At 47.0% G+C, this 27803-nt stretch overlaps 1 protein-coding gene across 4 annotated transcripts in view; it reads left to right on the forward strand.

Annotated features, from left to right (window-relative positions):
- LOC309883127 (uncharacterized protein) overlaps positions 1 to 27803 on the forward strand; it is a 173869-nt gene that overhangs the window by 133817 nt on the left and 12249 nt on the right. For 2 of the 4 annotated variants that reach the window (XM_082770927.1, XM_082770924.1), the window contains 5 exons: positions 2874 to 3003; positions 9952 to 10083; positions 24181 to 24424; positions 25136 to 25204; positions 27077 to 27163. In XM_082770927.1, the coding sequence (XP_082627053.1) occupies positions 2874 to 3003; positions 9952 to 10083; positions 24181 to 24424; positions 25136 to 25204; positions 27077 to 27163 (662 nt within the window). The remainder of the gene's footprint in view (positions 1 to 2873; positions 3004 to 9951; positions 10084 to 24180; positions 24425 to 25135; positions 25205 to 27076; positions 27164 to 27803) is intronic. The other 2 variants (XM_082770925.1, XM_082770926.1) reach the window with 2 other exon arrangements.

Genomic DNA, 27803 nt, shown 5'->3' on the forward strand with positions numbered 1-27803 from the left:
GAAGGAAAAGCAGGATTGTTTGCCTTGCGTTAGTGAAGCGTAAGCCCCCTGGAGCTGTAACACAGCACACGTGGGGAGCCTGTGGCTGCACGGAGAGCCAGCAAAATGCTGTGCCTTGGTTAGTGTGGGCATGCCCCAGAGAACTTACTGACCTGTGGTGGAGTGGCGTTGTGACACAGGAACGCGGTGGGTTGCACCACACCATCCTGTGGTCTGGCTCCTCCAATTCCTGCGTTCAAGGAGCCTGGGAGCGACCTCCAGGCAGCCCAGCTCGCGGCCCAGACCGCTTTGTGCCATGAGCAGGGAAAGTGATGCGCAGGGAGCGTGTCTCAGCACCAGATGCCTCCACGTCAGGGCTGTGCAGAAAACCCAGGCTGCCCCAGTACCTCTTGAAATACGAATATTTTCTGCTTCCTTTGGGGCTGGAGGTGAGATGAGCAAAGTCTGAGAAGAACAGCAAGTAATCTTTGGGGAATGTCACGTTGTGGCAATACCAGACACAGGGAAAAGCCAGCTACCTGCAGGCTGGGGTACTGTCAGTGTCAGTGATGAACCATGGAAACCAAGAAGCCAACTGGGGAGCTTCAGCTGGGCTCCTTAATCAGGTGGTGAGCTGTCCCCGTGCACTTGCAGTTTGACAGTGCTTGTAATTCGATTGCGAGTCTGAAACAGAAGCTAGAATAATTTTCTGTTGGACTAATTAGTGGACTAATACAATGAAATCAGGCCCATCGCTGGCTGGATTAGGAGTCTCTTAGGCACTCTGATTAGAATTTTGCTATGTAGAAAACACTGTTTAAATCAATTGCACCATTTACAGAGTAAGGCAAACCTCAGGAAGAGCCCTGAGTCCCAATGAAAGTAATTGCTAGCTTCATCTAAGAGTGGGACATGACATTTTTTTCTTTGCTACCTCCTCTTCACTAATACCTGCTTGTAGAGCTGTGCATCTTCCCTGTACCAGTTCAGGGCACCAGTGCTGAAATCAGAAGCCTGACCACTCTCCCTCAAGTTAGCATGTGATATTAGGCAAAACTCTAGGGTTGCATCCTGACCAAGCCCTGGAAAGAAGTCACTGAATCCCCAAAGTAATCAGCAATTTCCTTACCTTAATTTCATAGTTAATGTTATCCTATTATTAATGCACTGCCCAAATGCTTTGCTTCTGTTATTTTTTTCTTCAAAGTTTTTGCCAGCTCTGCCGCAGACATGGGCTAGGAGCCCAAAAAAAGTTCGGGCATGACTCTTTCTTCAGTGCTGTGTGAATGAAAAATGTGCATGGGGTTTTCTCTTCAAACAGAACATTAGAATTAGTGAATTAGCATTACCAAGATAAAACCCAGCTTGATTGGCATTGGCCCACTCCGCATGGAGGCAGGCATGAGGGTGTTTTCAAAGCCTGGCTCCCTTCAATTGCTCATTGTTTTGAGGCTGCTTCATTTGAATTTTTCACAAAGCCACATCTGTTCACCTCCTAAAGATTTACACCAGTTTAATATGAAGTAAATATATAAAGGTCCTAAGTGCAGCTTGCTGGTGTCCTGAGCGCTCCTGCTGCAGATCGGAGCTGGAATTAGGAGTGTGTGAACATGTTACGAGATGGAGACTCTGCTAACGGGTGGACTGACATTAGCCTTCCTTGCAAGAAATCCTTCTTTGTGGATCAGGCTGTGTGTGTCAGCCCATCCTCTATTGTCCCTCACTTTGTTGAAGGACCAGCCGTGATGCTTTGGAATTTTGTAGGATTTATTTTAAGCCCAGCTAGAAGTTTGACATGAGAATTGAATAAAAATTGAAAACGGATCTCAAGATTTCATCCAAGAAAGGATGGCAAAATAGCAAATAATATTCTGTTGTATATTGTATTGTGAATGTTTCTTAATATTTATCCTGTATGGATCAAACGGGGAAATGGACCTAAAGATCCACTCTAATTCACAGCACTCACCCCTATTTTAGCTGTCACCTGTGCAATCCTTCAGCAATAATCAATAAAGCCATTCTCCCTGCAGCTGCCCAAGATCACAGTTTTTCTCATTAGTCAGCAGTCAATATCAGCCCTTAAGTTACTAATAAATTACGGTGGCATTATGGCAGCTGGCCTTGTCTGTCTTTCCGATTAAAATGAACATTAAGGTTCCCTGGAATGGAAAAGAAGGCACAGGGTGGAAATCAATAGCATTGATTTCGCCATCACTTTTTGAAAAGACTGATCATCATCTTTGCTGGCCCTGGCGGGAAGCTATTTTCACTCTGTGTTATTACACTCACAGGCCTGTCCAGGGGAAAAAAAATAAAAAGAATTCTTTTGATTTGCTCACCTGAAGTCTGCAGTATGAGTGAATGCCACCGGATTATGCTCTGGGGCACTCTTGGAATCACCTTATAGCTTGGAAGAGGCTCTGGCTGATGTCTAATCAAAAAATATTTTCTAATATTCATTTTAAAAACATAAAAATCCAGGCCCAGAGACAGGCCATAAAAATGTTCAGACCTTCTTTTAGGATGTGCTTTAGCAAGCACCTTAAGACTTTAAAGACTGATAGCCACAGCAGTTGTAGGTTGGGGTGACAGAGGGGCTTCCCAGTGGGGCTGCCTCAGTGCAAACCACGTGAGAAGCTGTGGCCTTTTCTGACTCATGCACACACTATTTGGGTTGTAAGCCAGCTGCTTTTTTTTTTTTTTTTCAATGATCCAGAAAGACATTGGAGTTGGAAAAAAAAACACATAATGATGAGTGGCAAATCCTCCCTTCATTTCTTTCTAAAAGGATGGTGAGATTTTGCTGCTGGTGATGATAGACTGCTGAAAGTTTCCACTGCACATCAGGCTCTATTTTCTCTATTTCATGGACTCTGTTTTGTGTTTGACAGTGACTACAGGTATGTGGCTGCTGCTCTTGCCGTCATGAGGAACATGACTCTACAGATCAACGAGCGGAAGCGGAGACTGGAGAACATTGACAAGATAGCTCAATGGCAGGCCTCCGTTCTGGACTGGGAGGTACAGTACCTGTTCGGCCCTGATTAGGTGCTATAAACCTGGGAAAAGTAAATTCCATGCAGTTGTTGGAATTACCCTAGACTGCAGAGCTCATTTCACACAACCTGGTCTGGGTATTTGTTGGAGAAGACCTTGGAACTGGGACAGAGGAGTCATACTTACAGACTTTGGAGATGATACTTTTTGGGGATGTAAAGCATTAATGGTACTCTGAAGAACATTGAGGGTCCAGTTCCAGTTTCATCAGTACAAGTCTGAATTAACTTCTGTGATTGCAGTGCCATTGTCCTGGGAGTACGAGAGATTTAGATGACACTCTGTGCATTCTGTCTCTGTGCTCTGTGACTGGGGAAGAAGTAGGAAGAGAGGTAGCAAAAAGCCCTGGAAATCAGGACAGGTTAAAAAAAAAAAATGGAGAAAGCTTCTGTTTTTATGGTTAGAAGCCAAAATGTTACGCTGAATTGAAGAGATGCTACTTGCACATTTAAAGTGAGTTTCCACTTAAAGATGTGTCTGAACCAACTCTGTGTAGCTGCGGTGTAGGTAATGAGCTGAGAATACAGAATCACAGAGTCATAGGGGTTGGAAGGGGCCAGTACCGGCAAGGCAAAGGCAGCCGAGGGATTCCCCACCAGCAGGCCTTCGCTCTCCTACATTTTTGCCATGTGCTTTAAAAGACAAATCCAAGCTAAACACTTGTTCTCCTTTTTTTTTTTTTTTTTTAATCCCTGAATGTTTTTGAATCATTGTATGAATGTAATCTGTGAGTAGGGTTTTTGAGGCAGACCCAGGACAAATGTTTTTGTAAATCCCTCTTTGTGTTAAATCATCGAGCCATGTGTTTAGTAAGTAGGTACTTGTAGTGGTGGCATGGCTTCCATTCTTCCTTATGGTCACAAAGATTTGGAATAACTCCACATTCAAGTCAATGGGATAACACTGTATGAGTTAGTATATGGGAAAGATGCATGGTTTGTTTAATTTTTTTTTATTATTTTTTTTGGGGGGGGGTATGAGGGGAAGATCTAGGAAGGCTGGGAGCAGAGGGAGAGAAATGCAGGTACATCACCTAATTGCATATCCTCCTTGACTGAATTAGTATCATTGCTATAACAAGGGTTAGATTCAAGCCTGGGTCTCCTGATAAAACATATAAATGCAGCAATCATAGCTGGTTCTTGAATTTTGACTGGCAGTGAGAGGAGAGAATGAAGATGATTTGCTTGATTGTTTTATTGTTGTTTACTGGGAAGAAACCATTCTCTAATACTGACACACAGACTCATTTTCGGAATTAGAAAACTGCTTTCAAGGAGGCACAGGACCATCGGATACATCTTCAGCCTTCAGTATATTCTGTGTGATGAGCTAATGTGTGTCATTTGTAAGAAATGCCAGGGCTCTCATTGTAAATAAATCTAGATTAAGGACGGATCAATTCCTAGTCAGTGAATATTCATGTGCAAGTGGAAAGCCAAGGTGACCTCCACACAGGATCAGTGGGATAGCAGTTTCTTTTTCTATTCCATTAGCTCAGTTGATAATTCATTTTTATTTAGCTGTATCCTTGATAATTCATTCCTGCATAGCTGTACCTACTCTTTATCTCCATCGTATCCTCGGGAACTTGCCGGTTCATTCTTCCAGGGGCTTATCAATTACTTCTCCAAATTTCCAAGCACAATATCACAGCACCATCCTTCAGCTTCTCATAATATAACAGAACCTGCTGTTGCTGCTGCTCAGAGATCCAATAGGAATATAGTTGCTATCCCCATTCAAAGGAAAGCACCATTCTTGCCATTTTTATACTATGTTTTGGATCAAGAATAGTCGTGGAGTTGTGGTGAGAACACTAGAGGATGAGAGCTTGATGCAGCAGAGGACTTTGCTGGATTCTTGCCCCTAAAGTAACTTCTGAATCATCAGATCCAGCCTCCACTTCACAGATGTCCATGTAATGGCCAGGAGGATGCACAAAAACAAACCCAAACCACTCAGAAGTCAGCTGTAGTATAATGCAGGAAGGGAGCAGGATGCCAGATCTGTCAGATCTGATGCTTCGCTCTGTCCTCAATCTGCAGGTGCTCTCTGCAGGCATTGCAAGCCCAGGCTGCTAACTTCCAACCCCCCCACTCAGCTGATCTCTGTCTGCAGGACACATCTCCCAGGCTCCATTTCCTGCCCAACCTGCAGGGGTTCAAGCCCACCTCTGCTACAGCTAGGCTGTTACGGAGCAGAAGAGGGATTTCCTGGTAGATATTCTCTTCCAGTCTGTGGGGAGTTATCTGGGTTGGAGAGTAGAAGACTGTGACTCCTGATTTCTCTTTGGTGGAGGACAGCTGAGAGGTGGTGACCCGAAGTCAACTTCATGCTTCTGCAAGTGCTTATCCAGCTGATTTTAAATGCTCACTGAAATGGAGGCAGGAACCCACAGCATTACCCTCCCATCTTTCTGTGGCCCTATTCCTGCTCTAATTAGCCTTTGTACCCAAAAGCACTCCTTTCTGTCCCTGTGTGTGTGTCACAGTGGCTTCCTGATCTCTCCAGCTGGCACAGCAGTGCAAGCAAGCAATAGCAGCATGGATCTGGAGTACAGCACAGTCTTGCTTGAGACAATCCAAAAAAAATATCACAAAACAAAACAAAAAAACAGCAAACCCAACTACAAGAAAGCAGGAATGAGGAGAAAAACAGTTCAGGCTTTTTTCTTCCCCCCACCAGAAATTCATGCAGGGCACAAGATAGAGATAATCCCTAATTACTACTGTATTTTGCACTTGGTGAATTGTTTCAGCAGCAGCCAAGAGTAAATGTTTAAGGACGTTGAAATACTTCATTTAGAAAATGTTTTTCCTTAACATCTCTATACCAGCAATGCTGACTTTCTGATTTGAAATTGCATTTTAATTTCTGAATTTACCTGTGTTTTGTGATAGGATGTTGGAAATAGATTTTTAAAAAGAAAAAAAAATCAAAACAAATATTTTGTGAGTGCATATTTGAAATGAACTTGTATACAAAGTGTGCATACACGTATTCTTGCAAGGAAAGGGTGTTATTGGGAATGCACACATATTGCTGATCCTAAAACAAATTTAAAAAGCAGGGGGCATGTCCTAGCTAATCTGAGCAGAAGGGATTTTATTGAATCCTGTGGAGTTGTGCCTGTGTGTTTCAGGAATCATTTTAATCCCTCAAGATTTTCTGCACGGCCCCGTGAAGGTGAATTTCAGGGTCAGCATTTGACAAATGTGAACATCCTTCAGCTACCAAGGCCAGACCTTTTTTTCAGGCAGTCACGTAAGCAGGGGCTGCTGGTTTAAATCGCAAATGGGACCGACAGAGAGCGGTCTGACTTTAGTGGCAGCTGATAACTGTGCTGTGGCAGCCAGGGCACGAAGTTGGAGGAATTACTGGCAGCTCTGGTAGCTTTGTGCAAGTAATGACTGGGCGAAATCTTCAGGGATGATTCAGATCTCACTGACTGCTGTAAATTAGAAATAATCCCAATCACTTTGAAATGTGTTCCTGTATAATTTGTAGGAACATGGTCTTGACCCAAAACCCTGGATTGGACTGTTACCATGTGTGACTCACTTTTTTTATTTTGTAACTTGGATTTCCAATGTATAAACAGACCTAGAGAGGTGCTGCCCCTGCCTACACTAAATTCTCTAGTGCCTTTTGTCCTTTCGGTTGTTAATGGCGCAGAATATAGGGCTTCCACCACCTCCCGCCGAGACCTTTCAGTGTCTGAGAGCTCTTGTTGTTATGAAGTGTTTCCTGATGTTCAACCTCTATTTCCCTTCGCTCAGCGTCATCCTCTTACTTGCAGTTAAATATCCTTAGATCAAAACAGTGACATTTAAAGGCAGGTAGGTAAAACTGGCGCACGCAGTTAGCTGGAGTGGGCTCAGCCCAGCGTGCGAAGTCTCCTCTGGATCAGACCTGAAACGGGCCAGACAGAGCCTGTTGTGGGCAGCCTTTACATGCTCAGTCCCTCCTTGGCCCCTCTGAGAGAGTTGCAGATCCCAAAGGTCACTGCATAACGTGTACATAGCACTATAAAGAGATTATTCCCCCAAAGCCCACCGTTGGGGCAGGTCTTTCTCGGAGGAGGGAGGCGATGTGGCAGGGCTCCCCATCCCATGGACATCCCCTGGGAGGGGATCACTGGCAGTCCCTGAGCCAGCAGCGGGGTGTTTGGCACCGGAGAGAGCCTTGCTCATCAGCCTGCATTAGTCTCAACCTGCTATTTAAGCAGATTACTTCGGTTTATGTAGATTTCTAGATATTTCTACCCGAGATTCCTGTGGGTTGCCACTTTGGCAGGTTTCAAGAGCATTATATTTACATGAAGGGAAAAATACATATAATTGAGAAATATAATGAACACTGTCCTTTTAAACTTCTTCCCATTCTTGTTATTTACTGGTCCTTTAAATCAAGACTCGGTGCCCTTAATTATGTAATATATTATAGTTGGCTTCAGCGTAATATTACGTTATTGAATCCAAGAATGACACGAAACATGCTGTTTTCAAAGTGAGGACAGCCTGATGAGAAACCCTCCTGGGAAAAAAAATCACAACAGGGACTGAAACAGATCCATCTTTTCTTTTCTTCCTTTTTTTCCTTTCCCCAGCAACAGAAGGTATCAAAAAATGAGCCTGATGAAAAGGACAACATTTCTCTTGCTTTCCTTTTTCTGATCTTTCCGTAGCCCAGAGTGCTAATCAGCCTGTCAATCTCTAATTAAAGAACAGCAGTGTCAGGCAGAAGAGAGCCCTGCTCGCTGAATGCTAACTAGGAAAGGGGATTTTGTGCCCAGCAGTAGCAGCTGGGGGCTGTGCTCGAGGTGGGCTCGGGCACAGGGGTGGTCTGAGCCGGGACAGCCCCAGCTCAGGTGTTGCTCTCAGGATGAAGCAGCGGGACAGCCCGAAAAGGAACACAATTTTCACAACATTTTCACAACATGCAAAATGCAATACCAACCCTATCGTTTCAGATCTGACTTTTTTTGTTTTAAATGGCTTGCAGGGACGACACGGTTTGGATTCAGCTAATCAAGTAGAAGTGTTTACAGAGCCCTCTGTGTATCCTCAGGCTTGAGATGCTACCACAGGAGTAAAAGACAAAGCTGGGTTTCTATTTTTAGCAGACAGCCCTTTCTAGGCTTGCCCCTTCTCATAAAAGCTCCTCTCCGTAGGCTTGTATTAATCTTCTTCGTGTAAGCTCACGTTTAGTCAGAAAAGCCCCCAGTTTCTGCAGTCTGTGTGCTTCCTTCAGAGGCTTCTTGTTCACAGCCTTGCCTAGGCCCGAGCTTCCTCAGCAGCTCTCGGTCCCTGGTTTTTGGCCAGGAGGTACCCACTGAGATTGGGCCCTGCCACCTCTCTGAGACCCCGTAAGGCCCATCCCTTCTGGGAATGACCCCCTGTGTGCCTGGGAAGTTATCCCTAATTAGGCCTTGGGATACTACAGCCACAGAAGGGAGATAGAGAGGCAGATAAGCACCTCGCTGAGGCGATTTGGAAGTCTGCTGCAGCGCGATGATGCAGCGACTTAATGAAGTTGCTGTTGTCACAGGGCCCAGGGACTCAGACAGTTGCTTCCAATCAATGCTGAGAGGTTAATTACACATTTACCTGAACAGCAGTCTGAAATCCTCACCGAGAAATGAGGAGTGGGGTGATTCGTAGTTGCTTTGGCACCTGCCAGTGTAAGTGGAACCAGAATAGCGTGTCTATCTAGATGCCCCCCATAGCTGGCTGAACCCTTACAAGCTGTTGGATGAGATTTTGGGATGCTCCCATCCTAGGATTGGCTCTAGTTCGGCATCAAAGCCAGCACTGCACTAGTTTCAGAGCCAAAAAAACAAAAAAGAAAGCGTTTTTCATTCTCAAATCCTGGTCCTTACCTTGTAGCTGAAGTCGTCCTATTTCCTTCTGTGGTGTTGCAGAGTGAGAGATGCCCACAGGGCAGGTGGTGGTGAATTCACCCATTTTTAATAAATAGATTTTAATTAACTTTTTAAAAAGTCCAGCTCATCCCAATTAGTGGAGGGTGACTGCATTTGTTCTCTCAGAGAGTGGGAGAGAGAGCGCTGTGTTTTCAAGACCATCTGCTCATGAATCCTTAAAAAAAAATTCGGAGAGGAAAACAAGCGTTAGCCGGAGGCAGAGAAAGGGTGAGGGCATTCTGGCAGCCGGCCGGGGAGGCCTTGCCAGCCGTGGGGCTGGATAGATTTTGGGAGATGGGGAGCTCTGACAAGCCACAGGAGAAGGGACTGTCATTGCTTGATAGGGTGGGAGGAGAGGCAGCAGTCTGTAAGGCTGAATTTTGGCAGCCCCACCGGTGAGGGAATGGATATCCCACTGCAGATGACTTTGGTAGCTGGCCTGATACCTCCAGGGGGCACTTGCACGGGGATCCTTTTCTACAGGGAGAGGGGGTGACGGGGAATTTGCTGCCCTAAGCACAAAGTGGGCAGGAGGCAGGGGTTGGAGGCAGCTGAGAGTGAGGGGGCTGCAGCAGCCTGGTGAGAGCGGGGTGCTCTGCCGGGGCAGAGCCAGGGGCTGTGGGGACAGACGGGAGTCCTCGTGCCCCAGGGAGCCCCACAGGGCTGTGGGATGGGCACCTGCAGCAAGAGCTGGGGGTGGCAGAGCAAGGGGATCAGGGACGGTGTGTCCTGCGGCAGTGGTTGTGCTGTCCCATTGCTTGTTGCAGGGTGAACCATAATGGCCATGCTTTGAATGTCCCACTCAAGTGATTTCCTTTTGTTGATCCCCCATCCCCAGTTTGTGGTCTGAAGTCAGACAGGGCAGCTTTGAGAGTTACAAAAGGGCCAAAATCTTGTTTAATTATTGCCCCTTCCTGTTCTGCAAAGAGAAACATGCCGTGGCTGGGAGCAGTGGCTCACATGGCCTCATTCTCTGTGCCCTCTAGGGAGACGATATCTTGGACCGCAGCTCAGAGCTGATCTACACGGGAGAGATGTCCTGGATTTACCAGCCTTATGGACGGAACCAGCAGCGTGTTTTCTTTCTCTTTGATCACCAGATGGTTCTCTGCAAGAAGGTAAGGACATCCAGGGAGAAAGCAGCACTGCTAAGGACATGCTGGGGACAGGCTTTCCATTCCAAAGTGGTTTTTAGGGCAAGGTGGCTGTTTGCTACATGTGCAGAGGAGGACATGGAGAGCGCCACATGCTAGAAATACTGAATTACAGGATGGTGAGTATAACATGATAGAGGGTTTTTTATGCTAGTAGCAAATCCAGCTTCCACTTGTTCATTTCATGCCTTTTTCTCATGTGCCCCTTGTTTTGGCTCGTTGCCTCACTTCTACTTCTGGGTTTTGGCTGCAACATATGATCTGAGATTAGATAACCCTAGAATTTCTGTATGAACTATGAAGCCTGGCGCTTGGGCAGACAGCTCAATTACTGCACCAAAGTGATGACTGTTGCCTCTTGAAGAAATACCAGCCAGCAGTCTGGTCTGTAACAGGGTGTATGTGCTGTCACTCAGGGACACGGATTTTAAACCTCATCTTCATGTAGCTGCCGTGTTTTAGGGGACATCTCTGCCATGAAACCCACCACGAAAGCAGAGAAAGGTAGTGAAGAACCAATGCGTTGCAGCATTCATAGCAGCAGATGGGCTGTGTTTTGGAGCAACTGTGTTAGGCAGCAGCGGCAGAGCTGTATTGCCATAGTCCCGGTAAGGTGATCCCAGCTCATTATCCTCACAGCTGTTCAAAGCAAAGCGACAGAGCTCAGAAGTCCGCGGCCGAGCACGCCGGGGCTGCGCTCCTGTCACATTGGGTAGGCCGAGGAGAGGCTGAGCGAGGCCTGCGCCATGTGGCGGCCCTCCGAGGAGCGCCCAGCGCCTCAGGGAGCCGCGGGGGTGTGGGCGTGGGTGGCTCCTGACTCACCGCGGCATCACTGCCCGCTGCCGCGCCGCGGCCTGTGCAGCTCAGTGGGTGGCACTTGCTTCTCCTGAGTCACGGCTGACTGAAATTTTGCCTTCTGGAACGCGTGTGCTTCCCCCCTCCCCCCCCCCAACCCTCCCCATTGTGCTTTTCACATCTTTCCCATTTCTGTTAAAAAACAAAACAAAAAAACAAGCAACAATAACAACGTCAGATGTTCGGAGAACTGTCAAAATGAGTGGAAATGTACAGCTGGGTTTAATATTTTTTTTAATCTTGACCTCCTAAACTTTGATTGCGATCCTGAATTTCTGATTCGTAAGGCAGCATCCAGTTTGGCTTGTGCTGGGTCTGATCCAGAGGGGTATCGAGCATCGCCCCCAGCCCCAATTCACTGCTGGGGCTCGAGAGGTTGGATCAGTATGCTAACAGTGCTGCTGTGTCCTCTTCCCTTACACATTCAGAAGGCATTTTGTGTTGTGCAAGAGGCAATGTCCCACAAGAGAGGCCTTTGTAGGAAAGCACCCTGCAGATTTCTGCTATCTCAGAGACAGAATAGTGGTTCTGGGACCAGCCCCGTGTCAGGGTTGGGTGGGCTCTGCTGCCATTACTGAGGTCCAGGGGCTTCAGGGTGATGGGGAAGAGGGGGGTCACTCATCCAGTGAGCCCGACACCATGGGCACAGGGACCACGCCAAGTTGTATTGTCTCCTTCTGCATCTGCCTTTCCAGCACCAAACTGCAGTGTTTGTATTTCAGAGTGATGGGGTAGGAGGGGAGAGGGGGCTACAGCTGGACTTCCCCATCTTGATAGTGTTCTTAAAGTTGTTAAGAAAGATTTTTCAAGGGCAGAATTCAGAGGAGTGTCAGCTCATGTTTTGGGATCACATATCCTATATAAAATAAATCAGACCGATTTGTAGCCTGTGTTGGTTTGACCCTGCGTCAGGCTCTGCTGTTGCAGACCACAGCAGGCACCCAAACTTCCCCATCAGTGCCCGTGCCAGATCCTGCAGCTTTCTTAGGGAGGCAGCATTTATATCAAGGTGCAGGAAGCCAGGGGTCAGCCTCCTTTATCCTGGGCTTCAAAATTATCCTCTGAGGAGATGAAACAGGACCCGCAGACTACCAAGAGATGGGAGATGGCAGGTCTGCGGGGGTGCTGGTGCTTCATCTGGCCGGGGTGGGCAGAGCACCACGTTGCGGGGTCAGCTGCAGCACAGCCTGGTGCCAGTCATGGGAATCGAAGTGCTGGAGAGTGGCACGTGGCTCGCGAGATGCTTTCATGTCCCACTTGCACAAACCCTCAGGGAAAAGAAGTTGCTGGAGTCCAGAAGGGCAAGGCAAAGCGCCTAAGTTTCAGATTTCCAGAAGGTCTCAGAGTCCAGACTGGTGCAGGGCTGCCAGCTCCTCTGCCTTGTATGCAGGGAGAATTAAATCTTTCAGAGGCTTCCAAAGCAGCTGACTGAACAGGACTCCTGGTCTTCCAGAGACAGGCAGTGAGAAAATTCAATCTGACCTGTATTTTTTGTAAGGTTTGTGTAGTTACTGAGTCTGATCAAAACTTTCAGCTTTGGTGCCATTTATCCTGGCACATCTCAGTGAATCTTCCTCTTCAGTAAGTCTTCTGCATGTGTGGCTTTTCTTCAGGTACAATAAATTAGTAGGCGTGACACATCTTTAATTGTGACACGGTCTATTTGAGAAAACATTTGTTTTTTAATTATAATGGTTGAATTTTACCTGTTTATTGGCAAAAGAGATTTTTAATATAAATAAGGAACTAAAACCAATTTCTTATGCAAATATATCACAGTTGCTTTAGCTTGATGAAAGCGTGCTAGATACCCTGAGAGGCTTGAGGAAGACTAGAGTATATTTCAGACAAGATCTTCCACTCCTCCTGATCTTCTTAGCAGTAGCCTGCACATCTTCCTCACCTTTAATACCTGTTGTCTCACTGGTAAAACGTTGCAGCTGCCACAGCTCAGTGCTCTCAAATCCCCTAGTTAATGCATATGGATTCGTTGGCTTGGCAGATGCTGCCTCATGAGTTTCTGATGGAACAGATACAGCCTGGCTCCATAAGCTTTGTGACAGTTTTGGATGTTGGTATTCTCTATTGTTTGCTTTGAACTCAATTGTCTACAAAGCTTGTCACGCGCTGGGCTCACAGCACTCACCAGCTCATGCCGTGGGTGATGAGAACATTTCGATGTGGCAAATACTGGCTGGAATCAGCTTCACCCCTCTGGGCTGAGGCGAGGCGTTAGTGGCATTCTCTGATAGCAGCAGGTGCATGTCAGGTCCAGGAGGTTGGTACATGAATTCCTGCAGTATCCAGAAAAGAACTGGTGAAAGCCAGTTCTTTTTCTGCAAAAATGTCATCAGCTTTGTGCTTCCAGCCAACCAACGTGCTGGAGATACCAGAGCACGCTGCTCCTTGCATGCCCACGACCCTTGCGTGTGCCTGTAGTGCAAGCTGCTGATCCTCTGGGCGTGCTGTAGTGCTGCTGAACCCAGAGTACCAAAACTACATCTTTAGCCCAGGTAACAACTTTCTTTCATTTGTAGCCATTAGTTAATAATTATTATTTATTTTGCTGCTCGCAAAGCAACACGTCCCCTCCCTATGTAAGTCTGAGTTTCCTTCCTAGCAGCCCTGCTGTCAACTAGGGAGCGCTGAGGACTGCTTCGTTCCAGACGCTGTGTCCCATGTTGGCCTAAAGACAAGGCAGAGCCCACAGTCTCAAAACCCATCTTTCTTTTCACCATTCCTGTGTTGGATTGTGTTTCTTCCACCAGCCATACATGCAGGTGACCTAGGAGGGTGTCAGCAGGCTATCATGTGCTACCAGGAATTACCATTCTTCTTTTTCCTCCTGATCCATCCAGTGTTGCCTAAGGAATTTAAGGAATGTAAGGGCCATTGGCCACAGCAGTATTTCCAGTACCCACCTACCTGCTTTGAGCAGCAGTCAGTGTATTCCCAGATAAACTCTCTGCTCTGAATATGACCTACTTTCTGGAAGCGTTGCAATCCCTTTCCCTCTGTTGATGTCTGGAAATCTTTCAAGGTTGTAGGGGTGGTTTTTTTTGGATGTCTGGCCAAGGCGTTTCCATGAGGGAGCCGACTCTCAGGGTGATTCTTCCCAAGGTCTTCGCACAGTTGCTCCCCTGCTCGATACTCCTGCAGAGGATGATCAGGAATGCTGGGCAGGAGCTGCATTTGCTGCATTTATCAGTTGTTCCCAAACATTTCAACCAAGGCTTCAGCATCTGCCTCACCTTTTGAAATCATGGGGCGTCCGCAGCTCTCTGCAGGTTGCTCCCTGCCACCATGAGCTCCTCTGCCCCAGAGCGAGAAGTCCCGAACTCATTCCCATGACCATCGCGGATAACTGAGGGGCCTTCAGACACAAACCTCGTTTGTGGAAAGGAGTAATTACAAACGGCTGCATGCAAATGTGCCTGGCAGATGTTATGTCCGCCAGTATGGGTGTATTTAAGTCTTACTTCCAAGCAGGAAACTTTCACTAAGATTTACAAGGCCTGCATGAGTAAGAGCAGCAGCAGCAGGTGGAGGAGCTGCTGTTGTGGCAGCCAGCTCTCAGTTTTGGCAACCATCTTGCAAAGCAACTCGTGTGGGAAAGTCTTCACAAAGAAAATTGATTTCTGAGCTTTACAGATAAATGTATTTGGCTCGGATTTTCCCATCAGAGACAGCACCGGTCACTTCCTAATATCACCATTAAATTAATTTCTGGTCCTAGGAAGTGAGAATTCTAGTCAGATGCAATTACTGTGTCAAGCATTCAGCAGCCTGCCTGCCGAACTGCTGGGGGGTGCAGGCAGGCACTGCAGAGCGTTCCCAGAAGCTGTGGCAAACGTGGTGCACTGAGGCAGCTTGGCCAACAGTTCATGATTAAGAGCCACTGGGAGAATGATTTGGATTTTCTTTGCAAAGCTGGGTAACTTGTGGTTATTGGACTAACGTCAAGCTCTCCTAATGCATTTTCTGTCTGTGTTTCCTGAACCAGAGGTTGGGAGTTGGGAGGACAAAGTGGTGCTGCCTTCAGAAGAGGGTGTAGGTCAGTTACCCTAACCCGAAAACGCCTTTTGGAAAGGAAGAAGGGAATAAACTGTGTAGGAAGCAAGCACTGGCCTCAGTTTGACTTACCATATGTCTATAATCAGGAAAGAAGAATACATATTCCAGTGTGCTAACTGTAATTACCAAGAAATGAAGTCAATCCTTGATGATGTTAGCATTAAAAGATGTTGCCTTAAAGGCACAGGGTCTACTTTTCGTCTCAACCTGAAGCTGAGAGGGTTTGACACAGAGATGCTTTAAATTTGCAAATCATAGTACTTAACATCCCGGACTGTGACACGCCGTATTAATTATGATCATAGCGTGTTACGTTGGGGGATGCTGGAGGTGCTCACCATATAATAGATGAACATCTTTTTTTCTGTTCTGGGTAATAGGTTGGGTTTCCCCGGTGGGCTCAAGAGTACTGTGGCATTAGGCTGGAACTGACAGCGTGCAGCAGGAAGGGTTAACAGCATCTCTGCACCCAGTGATGCTTTTCTTCCACCCGTGGTAGAACAAGGCCTTGGTGGGGCTCCGTGTTTCGTGTTTGCTGCAGCACCGAAAGAGCAGTGGCTGAACAAAGCACAGTTGGGTTTCATTTGCACTTTTTATGTGTCTCTTGTAAGCAAGATGCAATGTAAACTCCAGCTTGTGTTTTATTGCTATTCGCTGTCTTCCCTTGAGCTCTCGGAGCGAAGCAGGTTGGATGAGAAGCAAAATGAGACCAGTTTAATAGCAATAGCCAGACAGCCAGCCAGAAATAGCTGTGCTACAGGAGATAGAGTAAATAAGATCATCCTGTCAAACTCCATCGCAGTTCAAGTTTCCAAACAGGAAGATAAAAGAGACATTTCTGAGCCCTTTTCGTGTGAGAAGGTCTAGTTCCCAGATCGCTTCTGCTAAGGAACACTGAGGTAATCTCTGCACCAAAACGCCAGCCCTGCTTTTATGGCAGGCAAATGGGTCTCACAGGGCTGGCTGCAAATCTTGTTTGCAAACACGGCACGGCACCAGGACAACTTTCAGTACTTCAAGTGCTTTTTTCACCCACAAGGAACACTGACTTTGGCAGCACCTCGCACCCTTGCTTTTTTTTCCTCCCCGTAATCTAAACCTCCATAAAACACCCCGTTTTGGGTCGGGGCAGGCCGTGTTTCGCTGTTTTCAAGCAGCAACTCGCTGAGGCTCGGCGGTGTGGTGTGCTTGCAGGTGAAGCACTTTGCAAGCTGAGTTAATGAGATAGCATGAGATGAGCATGGAGACAACCAAAAAAACATGCAGAGCTGAGGATGGTCTGGTCACAGTCCCAAAGAAGAGGATCAAGCTTTTAAGGAATGGTGTTTCCAGAGCCCCTTGGAAGCAGCAGGGTCAGCAGGACTCAGGAAAGCTCCAGCTTGGAGGTAGGGGAAGGCTGGAGGTTGTTAGTTGCTAATTTAGTGGTAGAATCCAGAAAGGGCTGAATTCAGCAAGTCATTCACAGTCAGTGTTTTGTGTTCTGGATGGGGAACAGATTTAGCCTACTCATCTAACTACAGCGATATGCAAGATGCTGCACAGCATTCTCTGCGCCTCATTTATCGCTCTTGCAGTTGCAGTGGGTGTAAATCTGGCCCACAAGCGAAACCTCAAAAGCTGAAAATGTAACCCTGCTCCCACTGCGTCCTGTCGGTGGCACGACTTCAAGCCCCTGGGAGCACACCCCAGGGAACGGGAAGGCGGTGCCGTGCCTGCGGGAGGGTTTCCCATCCCTTCCTGCTGTTAGTTCTTTGGAAACGCACTCGCCCTCGCCTCGCGGCTTCGCATCTGACTGGGCTTTAGGTGGAACGAGGCATCGAAATGCCACTGCTGCCCCACTAAATGCATTGAGCAAAAATAGCATTTCCACGTAAACGCTTTCGGCTCCAGGCCTCCCCCACTCAGATCCCACACCGCAGCTTCATGGAGCTGGCGAGGGTGGATCGAGCATCTCTCCCCAGACCCTTCCCAGGGAGACAGACACTGCTGAAGAATTTGGCAGCAACCTGCTGACCTCCCCAGCACAGCTGTCCTTGTGCAGGGGAGAGTTACACAAGCGGGCAGCGCAGATGTTTTGGTTCCCACATTCACCTGGGGCATCGTGCAGCTGGAGATCGGGGCCGTGCCGGGGAGGTGGTGCTGGCAGCCCCCCGTTTCTACGAGCTTTCCCTCATCGTGCTTTCAGGTCGCGCTGAGCAGCCCCCATTTCCTTGCCCTTAAAGGCTGGCTAAGCCCAAACCACGGTGTCCAACAGGGTGGTTCACGGTCACTGACATCCAGCCAGGGCTTAGATTTATTTTCTGATACCAAGATTGTTTAGGGAAAAAAAAACAACAACAGAGTTCATTGAGTTTTAGGGTCTCGTTTGGACAGAGAAGAGGCCCAGCTGTGCCGTGCACTCTGCAGAGGTCGGTGAGAACGGTGCAGGACTGTCCTGTCTTAAAAACCATTCCTCAGTCAGATAAGTCTAAATGAACAAATGCTGGGGAAAACTGTGTCCTCAGCGTTCAAGAAAACCAGGCTGTGCTGCTTTCTTCAAAGGGTTGCTTTAAGGTAAATTAGATTTTAAAAATGTAGGCGCTGAATCTTTTTTTAAAAAGCCAAAGAATGTTGAAAGCCCTCATGACTAAAGATACCCAAAGACACGGCGAGGTGGCAGCGTGCCATGCTCTCATTGCTCACGGCAGGCCGGGCAGAGTGAGGATGGAGAGCAGGCAGGCAGGAAAATCAGGACAAATTTCGGGAGTAAATTGAAAAACCCTGCTCGCTCCCTCTGCTTCTTCCATTCTGCTCGGCAATCGCTGCCCAGGTCAGTGAGAAATCCCCTGAGCGGGGGCTCAGACCCACAGCGCGGTTCAAGACAGCTCAGCCTTTCCCAGACTGTGGGCTGGTGTTTGGGTGTCATTTTTATAGACCCTGATTTAGTCTTTTCCCAATCTCAGCATCAACTCCTCACTATTTATCGACTCAAATCGATAAATCAAATTTAGCTGCTCACCAAGTTGTAGAGTTTCCAGCTCGGCAGGGTCCCTATTTTCAGCCTCATCCCCGAATCCCCGTTCTCCTGAAGAGCCCACAGCCTGCAGGCACTGCTGCTTCTGAGCGTGCTGCTGCCTTGCTGCCTCATCTGCACTGTGTTTCAGTTACAGGGTGTTTAGGGCAAGCCCCGGCTTTGCTTTAGCTGTGCATGCACAGCGTGATGCTCGTGGCCTTCCAGCCCCGAGGGCTTCAGCAGCAGCTCCTCGCTCCGGGCTGTGTTCTGGGGTAAGGAGTACTGAGGGAAGAAGCCCAGTGCAGTCACCCAGAGCAAAGTGTCTCGGAGAGCATCCACTGTGACGGCCTTCCATGAGGCTGGGGTGGGGACGGGGTGGCGATCCCCAGCAGGAGAGCCACCCTGTGGCCTCCCAGCAGCTCTCAGGCTGTGCTCTGCCTGGTCCAGGGAACCCCAGAGCACGGTGTCTGCTGCCCCCAGACTCTATCTGCCACCCGCAGAGCCCCCTCACTGCCTGCCCGTGCTCTGCCAGCTCTGGATCAGGCAGCGTGTACCTCCGAGCTATTCTTACAGGGCCCCGAGCTGTTAAAGAGCTGCCACCACAGGCTTTCGGTGTGCCTGCACCCAGGGGCTCGGTGCATCCCTCCTCCCAAAGCCCTTCTGCAGCTGCTTCGCCATGGGGACGTGCAGGATTTTGGTAGCCGGGAGGACCAACAACCTGCAAGTGTGATGAGAAACTTGTAAGAGATTATTCTGTGGCTGGCGTTTTTTCATATCGTCAGTTTATAAAAGGGATCTAATGACTCATGGCTGCAAATGGCTCTTCCCCTGCTTGCGTTTTACAGACGCCTTGTTTTATGCATGAGAAGTAGAGTGTGACCTAGCATAGAGTAAACCATGGCTCTTGGAAAAAAAAAAAAAAGTGCCATCCTCAAGTCATAACAGTAGCTTAAGACCTCGCAGCCCCTCCCTGCATGCCACCCACAAAGCAATTTACAGGAGGAGTTTGTGAAGTGCATGGAAATGGCAGCACCCAAAGGGAACAGGAGCGAACCGCCTGGGACGTGCCCTGGGCCAGCTCCTCCTACGAGGCTGCCTGGGGAGAGGGCAGGGATCCATTACGTTCCCCAACACCGACCAGCAACCTGCGTGGTCCTGCACTGCAAGAAGCGTTTGAATTGCTGACAGCCTGCCCACGGCAGCAAATCCCAAAAGCACAGCCCCTCTGTGCCCCCAGCTCCTGACAGATCCCACCAGGTCCCGCGCCCCGCCGGTGGGACCATTGGCGCAGGCAGTGCCTGGGACCTGCACAGACAGGAGCTCACTCCTTTCTGAGCCCTCCTCCTGGGCTCTTCCCAGGCGGAGCTCACCCCAAACCTTGCCCTAAGTGTGCAGAACAGGCGGCGTGCCCTTTTCCACACAGGACACCAGCTTTGTGCAAGCAGCAGCAGGCGCCCCATGCGGGCAGGTTCCCCGGTGCGCAGCCCAGAGAAATCTCTTCCTCGTGTGCTGCTTAATCTCTTAAATAGCTTTTAATTCCGAAGCCATCTTGCACTAGCAACTGACTCCTCATGATTAACATCCTATTTCCTCTATTCCTATTCCCAGTGGCACGGGGAGTGGCTGCTGTAGGGCACAGCACCCCCCAGCACCAACAGGCAGCGCCTGGCTGTGGGGCTGCGGCCCCTGGTACCCGTGGCAGGAAAACCAGGCTGGATTGAAGCTGGGGAGCAGGGGGAGAAAGCCGTGCTAGGGCAAGTAGTAAGAGTTATTGAGCAGTCTGATTTACGGGTGCAATCCTTTATAGAGATGTCTAGATCCGGTGTGATAATTTGGGGGTAGGTGCATAATTCATCGTGGAAGCCACGGCGCAACTCCACATCTTCAGCTTTTCCAATTAAGGGCCAGCCTCGGCTTCCTCGTGGCAGTCACAAATTAGATTTTTTTTTTTTCTTTCAAGCCTGGCTAGAGAAAGTCACCTCCCCCCTTCTGAGAGGGGGCAGTGAAACGGGAGCTTTAAGTCAGGGTGGGAGAAGGATAAAAGGGCCCAGGCAGGTCCCACAGGCAGGGCCCCCTCCCGAGCACAGCCGCTACCCCAGGCACAGGCACGTCAGCTGCAGACCTCCGAGAAAGCAAACGCAGAGAGCAGAATCGTGGTAGGTTTATGTAATGTGTCAAAACTTTGTTTTGTGCTCCCATCAAATACATTTTTTTTGGCTTCATCTTTTCCTTGTGAATTCTTGGTACATATTATGTGAACAGACTGCAGAGCATTTTATTCAGAAGAGCTTAATTAACCTCTCAGCTAGAGAAAGAAAAAGAAATCACAGAAGCTGTAGGGTAAAAAAAGATCATATTCAGACAAATAAGTGCAAATGACCTAAATGCATCAATTTTCTTAAGAGCCATGCAATGCAATCTGGATGCAGTCTGCAGAGACTGCAGGTTTATGTCGCTGCTCCTCGTGTTTGCTGTCCCAGCCCGCGCCCTGGGGCTTCTCTCATACTGCCCCTGACGTCCGTAATAACCCTACCTGCTCTCATCCCTTTTTGTCTCCATCTGTCGCCTTTCTCTTAGACATCATCAAAACGTAGAGCTGGGAAGGACCCCAGGAGATTAGCTATTCCCTTGCAGGATTAAGTATACTCAGATCTTCTCTGATGGATGTTTGTCTAACCTTATTTCTGAAAATCTCCAGGGAGTGCTGTCCCAAGGCTTCCCTATTTTGTCTGTTCTCCTGCATATCAACTCTTACAGCTAGAAAGATTTTTTTCCAAGTATCTAATCCCCTTCTCCCTTGCGGTAAATTAAGCCAAGCCACAATCAAAATGGAGAATAATTGATCACCAGCCTTCTTCGAAGAAGCTTTCCCATTTTGGAATACCAACAGCTTGTTCCTTTTGATTTATGTCCTTTCTAGATTAAGCAGCTCCATCTTTCTTGGCCTTTCCCCACCGATCAGGTTTTCAGAGCCTTTTTTTCCCCACATTTTCTTGCACTTAATGAAACATTTTTATTTATTTATTTATTTTTGTATGACATCCAAAACTGGACAGTTTAACCAGCTGGTCTGCATGCTGGCTAAACTATAGCTAGATAACACTGTACTAATATAGCCAGCACATAAACAAACCTAAATCCTAGAGCTTAATAATTTCTTCCCGATTCTCTCCTGTGGTGTCCCTGGGATAACCAGGAGTGATAGCAGCACACTGTCCCTGCTGCAGGGGACACAATCTAGCTGCAGTTATCCATCTGCTGTATGGACTGAACTTTCTCAAACCCGTGTGCATACAAACCATGCACTGATACGTGGAAAATGAAAGGGTCCCTTGAAAACTTGGGTACCGGTGCTGGAGTTCATGGCCACTGGGTGGGGAATGGTCCTGCCATGATGGAAGCAAGGAAGAAATGCACCGCTGGCACAGGGCAGTGGGCCTCACGCAGGTAACATCCCTCATGGACCAGCTCTGAGCTCTTCTGATTTCCTGGGCACCTTTGAAGGGTTTCATCTGCCTCTGTTGCGGAGCCTCTCTCCTCTGGTCCTCCCCTCCGGGGCCTTTTCTCCAGCAGCAGATTCCTGCCAAGCTGGAGGCTGGGTGCTCTGGGGAGGGTGACGGGAAAGAGGCTGATGCATTTCTTCTCGGTTTGTTACCGAAAAGTCTCTTCTCAGAATGAAAGTGAAAGAGGCAGGCGGGAGCTCTGCGCTTGCTGCTATTCCCAGCTTCCCCCATGTGCTTATTTAATGCCGAAGGACAAAAACACGCCGCTTCTTCTCTGTGTGGTTTTTGCAAACAGCCCAGATAGCTGAGCTTGGTCGTCCTGCTGCTGCATTTTCACCAACGATAATATTCCGTGGGGCCATCTCACTTCCAAAAGCGCTTGTAGGATTCCATTATCTCCTCATTGCTCCTTCAGTAACTCCTAGGCAACACCGTTATCTTCACACCCAACACGCAGCAATACCTGCAAAACCCAGGAGCTTCTGAGCTGCAGGAGCCCCGCAGCCGTGGAAGGGAAATAAATGCATGGAGCAGCTCAGCTGAACGTGCCCACACCAGAGGCATTGTCCTCTGGAAGCCTAACAACAGCGTAAGCCTGTTAAAACATTCATTTAGCATTAGGTATTAAAAATAGCTCAGAATGTTTTCTAACCCAAAATTGAAGAGGTAAGAGGGAAAGCAACGCGTCTGGTATGTGCAAGGAAAAAGCTAACGCACAGAGTATTGCATTTGCAGTACCAGGTGAGGAGGATTGTGATTGTTTATTTTTTATAATACCTTTTATGAACAAATTTCTATATAACCATGAATATTGTGCAGAAAAGTATGTTGGATCCCACTTCACCTGTCTCACAAGGACAGACTGCTTTGTTCTAGAAGTTTTCAACAGCAGCAAGTTTTCTTCTTCTTGTCTGGGAAAAAGAATATTTGTTGGTGTAACTGCTTGAAGGAGCAAATCTATTTCCTATGAGTTTTGTTACCAATTTTTTGAGAATGTGGTAAAGATGAATGCTATTTCGAAGAACTAGTCCAAGGCTAAAATTTAAACCCAGTTCACAGTACTGACTTAATTGAACAAGTTTAGTGTGACGCCTAACACCTCTTATCAGCAGGGGGGGAACAAATTTCCAAATGTAGAAAAGTTTTTCCTATTCATAGTCAGCCTGAAGTATCCTTTTCTTATGTTTTGGACAGCATCACTGCTCAAAGCCTACGTACTAGAGGAAGATATTTATACAACATCTTGGTTAATGGATTTATACAATACGTTAGTTAATGGATGCTTTTTCCCCCATAGAGCATTTTAGAGGAGAGATCCAAATTTTAGAGAGTACAAGCTTCTGCCCAGTTCATGATAGTTAATGCTGTCTGTAAGATCCATGAGCAAGTTTGCTGAAAAACTATGATGTATAATTTATTTTTCAAGATAAATGATTTGTTTAAAATAATGCCTACTGCTTAACTTAAAAAACAAACAAAAAAAACACCTCGCTACTAAATGTTGAGTAAGTAAATGTTGTACATCGATTTTCTTTCCTTTTAAATGAATTGTTTGGCATTGCATTTGTCTTAGGGCACTCTCAAAAATCAGAATGTAGTGAAGTTAATTTAATACACCCAAATATTATATTTAGAGAGTGGATAGAGGAAGACAACCTTAACTGCATGTTTCTAAATTTGCCTTTTCACATATGCATGCCTTGTAACTTGAACCACTCTTTGTGGGGCCGCGGTCGCCGAAACACGGCGCTGCTGCACGGTGTGCCGCTGGCACGGAGAGCAGGTTGCACTGGGCAGGTCAAACAGCCCGAGGAACTGCGGGTGTTCTTACCTGCGTTCTGAAATATTAATAATGAAGATTAGTTTTCTTTACACGTCCTGGCATGGAGAATTGAGCAGTCGCTGATAAGCAAAGGGGCAGGAATGATCGATCTAGAAAGCAGGTGAAGATGAGCAGGTCTGGTTGTAAAGGCTATAAACGTCAAGGAGGGAATAAGCAAAAAATTAAGCTGGTTAAAACCAGGGCATAATGGGTTAGAGAGAATTTTAAGGGTTTTTTGAATTGAGAACTGGGGGTGGTTTTCTCACTGATGAATTGTGCAAGAATAGATCAGTTCCAGGCAAACGGCAGAAATGGCAGAGACCCTGCCACTAAAAATGCGTCTGGACAAGAGAGAGCTGCACTACTGGACCTGTACTGCCGAGCATGCACAAGCTGATTTCTCAAGTTTTATCCTTCCACACAGCCCCTTTTGCAGCACAGTAATCCCATCAGGCCACCGGCCTGTGTTTTCTGTTTTCCTGTCATATGGAGCAGGAGTAACACCCTAAGCTCAATAAGAAGACACTAAACCCATGGGAAATGATGGAAGAGTATTGCCTACTAAAAGGCATTTTCTCATTCCTACAAGCAAAATTTTGCAGCATAAGGATTTGTATTATTTTGCTGTGCTTTGTCTATGATGTCCCCTATTCATTCTGTCAGCAACAAATATATTCACAGCAGACAAAATTGAAGACTCTGACCGTGTTTCACCATTGCTTCTTTCTTTTCTTCAACCCTCCCATGAATTCCCTGCTGAGTCGAGGCTCTCTAAGTACCTTACAATCAGCCCATCTCTCCTTTTCTCTCTGCAGGACCTGATACGGAGAGATATTCTGTATTACAAAGGTCGCATAGACATGGATAAATACGAAGTGGTGGATATAGAAGATGGACGAGATGATGACTTCAATGTGAGCATGAAGAATGCCTTCAAACTTCATAACAAGGAGACTGAGGAAATGCACTTATTCTTTGCCAAGAAACTGGAGGAGAAGTTGCGATGGCTCAGAGCTTTCAGAGAAGAAAGGAAGATGGTTAAAGAAGATGAAAAGATAGGTGAGGAATATGAAATGGATCTGAAAGGAGATTGTTGGTAATGCTTAATTTAGACCCAAGTGTTGGAGAAGCCCACCTTTTTTTTTTTTTAATTGTAGCATTACAATTCAAATGTCCTTGGTTGCTCTCATTGCCATGAAATAGGTCTCTTTCCAGTTCAGTTACTGGTATTTTGGGCCCTCAGTGAGCAAATTCTGCCCATAGCTTCAAGCCTGGACCTCCGTGGGTATTGTGCAAGACAGAACGCTTCGGCCACCTGACCTCAGAGTCTCCTGGCTGCCTCATTTCTGCTCGAGTTAAGCACATCTTGTGCAGGGCAGGATGGCGGCAAAGTCCATGACTTATCAGCCGTGCCCTTCCCTCAGCATCAGCCCATAAATTGACTGTAACCAGCGTCGGTTCAGGCTCAGTTTGTGTTGCTCAGCTGTAAAGCACTGGGCATATTGATGATACTGTATAAATAATAATGGGTCTGATCTTACTTTTCATACAGACCCTGCACAAGTGAGATTATAAGGAGGCCTGTCCTTTCAAGGAAGATTTGCTTTTCATTGAAATACCTTGCGGTACACACAGCTCACTGGGTGATGCTTTGCCACCTAGGGAGTTCTGTGTTTGCTAAACAGTGCAGAAAATTTCCCCCCTCCCCAAGAGAAAAGGAGGCTTTGTAAGCAATCTTCTGAATTGTATTTGCCGTGTTCCCTTTTTCAGGCTTTGAAATTTCTGAAAATCAAAAGCGGCAAGCGGCAATGACAGTAAAGAAAGTCAGTAAGCAAAAAGGTAACCGGCAACATGCACTGTGCCTGGTGATGTGAGGGTGGAGCGGGCTGGGCTGAATCCTGCTGGGCTAGGATCCAGTGTCCCCCTTGAATTTCCCTCTCCCCTTTCTCTTTTTTTATAAAATACCGTTTGTGCTTTGTTTCCTTTCTTAATGTACCTGTGGGCCAAATTAATCTCTGGTCTAATGCGGTTGAAGCCACTGGAATTCTGCTAGAGATGAATTTGATCTCGTGTCTCCAGTCCCATGTCCAGAAGCTGTCCCTGGGGGCAGAAATCTTTCTCAGTTGTTTATCTCAGGCTGAAATGGGAGTGAGTGCGGAGATGTGTAGGTGTTTTGCTAATTCCCAAAGTCTCCCATTAGAAAAGAAAGAAAGAAGGCTAAAATATTGGGCATGGTAAGGGATCTGCCCCTTTCCTGCTTTTGGAAAGGGGATGCTCATGGTTCTTGGGGCTGCCTGTAACTTTTAAAGGACAGCACAGAAGCATCAGCTTTAGGAAGTAATGCATCTTAGTGAAGATGTTACGTATCTCTGATGTCAGGCTCATCTCCCCGCCCAGGCCAACTAATAAATGCCATGCTAGATATTAAAGGGAGTCTCAGCTGCCCAGACGGCCATAGTTAATTATCTCTGGCAATAACTCCTGCAGATATAGGTTTTGAAATAGTCAATGTGGAGGGGAAGTCAGAGAGGTAATTTTTCACGTTTTCCAAAGCTTCACAAAGTCATAGACATATTGATCAGTTACCAAAGTTCCTCAGCACAACTAGGCCTATAACAGGGCTTTAAGAGAACTCATCGTTTCTTGGCTGTAGTCAGTCCCAGGTAGATTCTTCCCCATTCTCTACGGGCATTGGGTTGTTTTGGTTTTTTTTTTGCAGAAGTTGAAGGAGCTCTTTGCTTTCTGCCTCACCTGTTTGTTGTCTACTGGCTTTGCTGGTACAGCAGTGGTTCGCTAGGCCAGCTGTAAACACCATGGTTTGCTGTGTCTCTCCATTGTCATTAGTCTTCTCCTCTCTACTAACTTTCTTTGTTGTCTGCTGAGATGTTCTCTAAAAACTCTCCTGGCCAGATTTTCTAAGCTCAAAATACGCAAAAACGGGGACAGGTATGTGACACGGTGTCTGTGTAGGTCTGGCAGTAGCGGATGCTATCACGAGCTCGGTTTTGCAGATCCTCCCCCAACCACGGAAGCAATCACGGAAATTATGGCAACTGGATAATCTGACTTGCATGATGGCCGTGGCAAAACCAGTTTTAATTATTATTTGCTGTTCAATTAAATTATTAATTAATTATTAATTAATAATTTTACTCTTTAGTCATTAAGTGACACAGTTCAAAGGTGCCTGAGCATGCCTACCAGTACTCCTAATTAAATCCCCGTCCTTGCATCCTGACAAACATAATGAGCGTAACTGCACTGTACTGATTTCTTATTCAGCAATTGCTCTCGTTTCCTCTCTTTCTCTCTCTCTTTCTCTCTGAGATGAAAAAGGGGAGGGGGGTTATCAGCGTAGGCTTTTCTGATAAAATTAATTAGCTCATAAAACACCAGTCAGCATTTCTTTTATGCCGAACGAGCATATGCTATGACACTGGGAGTTCTTTTTATGAGATGAAGTCCTCAAGATGGATAGAAATTCAGTCAGGCCGCTAGCATCAAGTTAAGCAAAGTCTGGTTCTTTTACTTAAGATATGAAATCTCAAATAACAACAAATAAGGCCATTAAATTAGTGGCTCTGTTTCTTTTGTCCTACGTCACGGTAGTCATAGCCCTGCCTTAGGTTAATTAGATTACGTAGCTGCACTGAATGTTTTGCTGAAAACTCTTGGGTTTCTTACCCTGGTTTGCCTTGTGCTTTTACCCAGGATCCAAGGAGAAGCACGAGACAGACAGAGCAGAGAGCTCGCGGAATTGCTCGGAAGAGAAAGATAGGAGGAGGACATCCCAGAGAGGTGGCTTATAGTGACTGATGTTTTGAATCTTTCCATGTGCATTTAACATCAATTGCCAACAACTTTTTTCTTTTTTTTTTTTTTTGCCAAAGACCCTGGAAGGTGCTTGGGCTGTGTTGCTGTGGCCGAGGTGCTGCTTGGGGCTGGCAGCAGGCAGACCGGTGTGCGCACACGGGGCAGTTGTGGGCAGCGGGGCTGCCCTTGTCCTCCCCACCCAGCCTCCCACAGCAGGACAGAAGCATCAGAAGGGGTGTTAAGTTGTTTCTGGAGCATCAGTTATACCTGGAAAGCAGTGAGACTGGTTAGGAATAGGGATATTTCCACTGCATTCAGCTGAAGTATTTATTCAGTTAAAGTTAAAGGCACTGAGATCTTCGCCGGACAGATCTCAGTGGCTGCTGCAGGGCTCGACAGCTCTGCAGCACGACCTGAGTGGTGAGAGCTCTGCTCCCATGTCAGCGGATGCCTATTACTTGTTTCTAGATTATCTCAGTCATTCCCTCCACCTCTTAAATGGGAACCCATGGTAATTTCCCTGTCACAGAATACTTAAGGAAGAGAGAAAAGCCGTGAAGGAGGTGAAATGGAAAATGCGATCAACTTTGTTAGAAGTGAAGCAGAAAAACATTTTTCAAATAGT

The sequence above is a fragment of the Aythya marila genome, assembly GCF_965140915.1.
Source record: "Aythya marila genome assembly, chromosome: 13".
Taxonomy (NCBI): Eukaryota; Metazoa; Chordata; class Aves; order Anseriformes; family Anatidae; genus Aythya; species Aythya marila.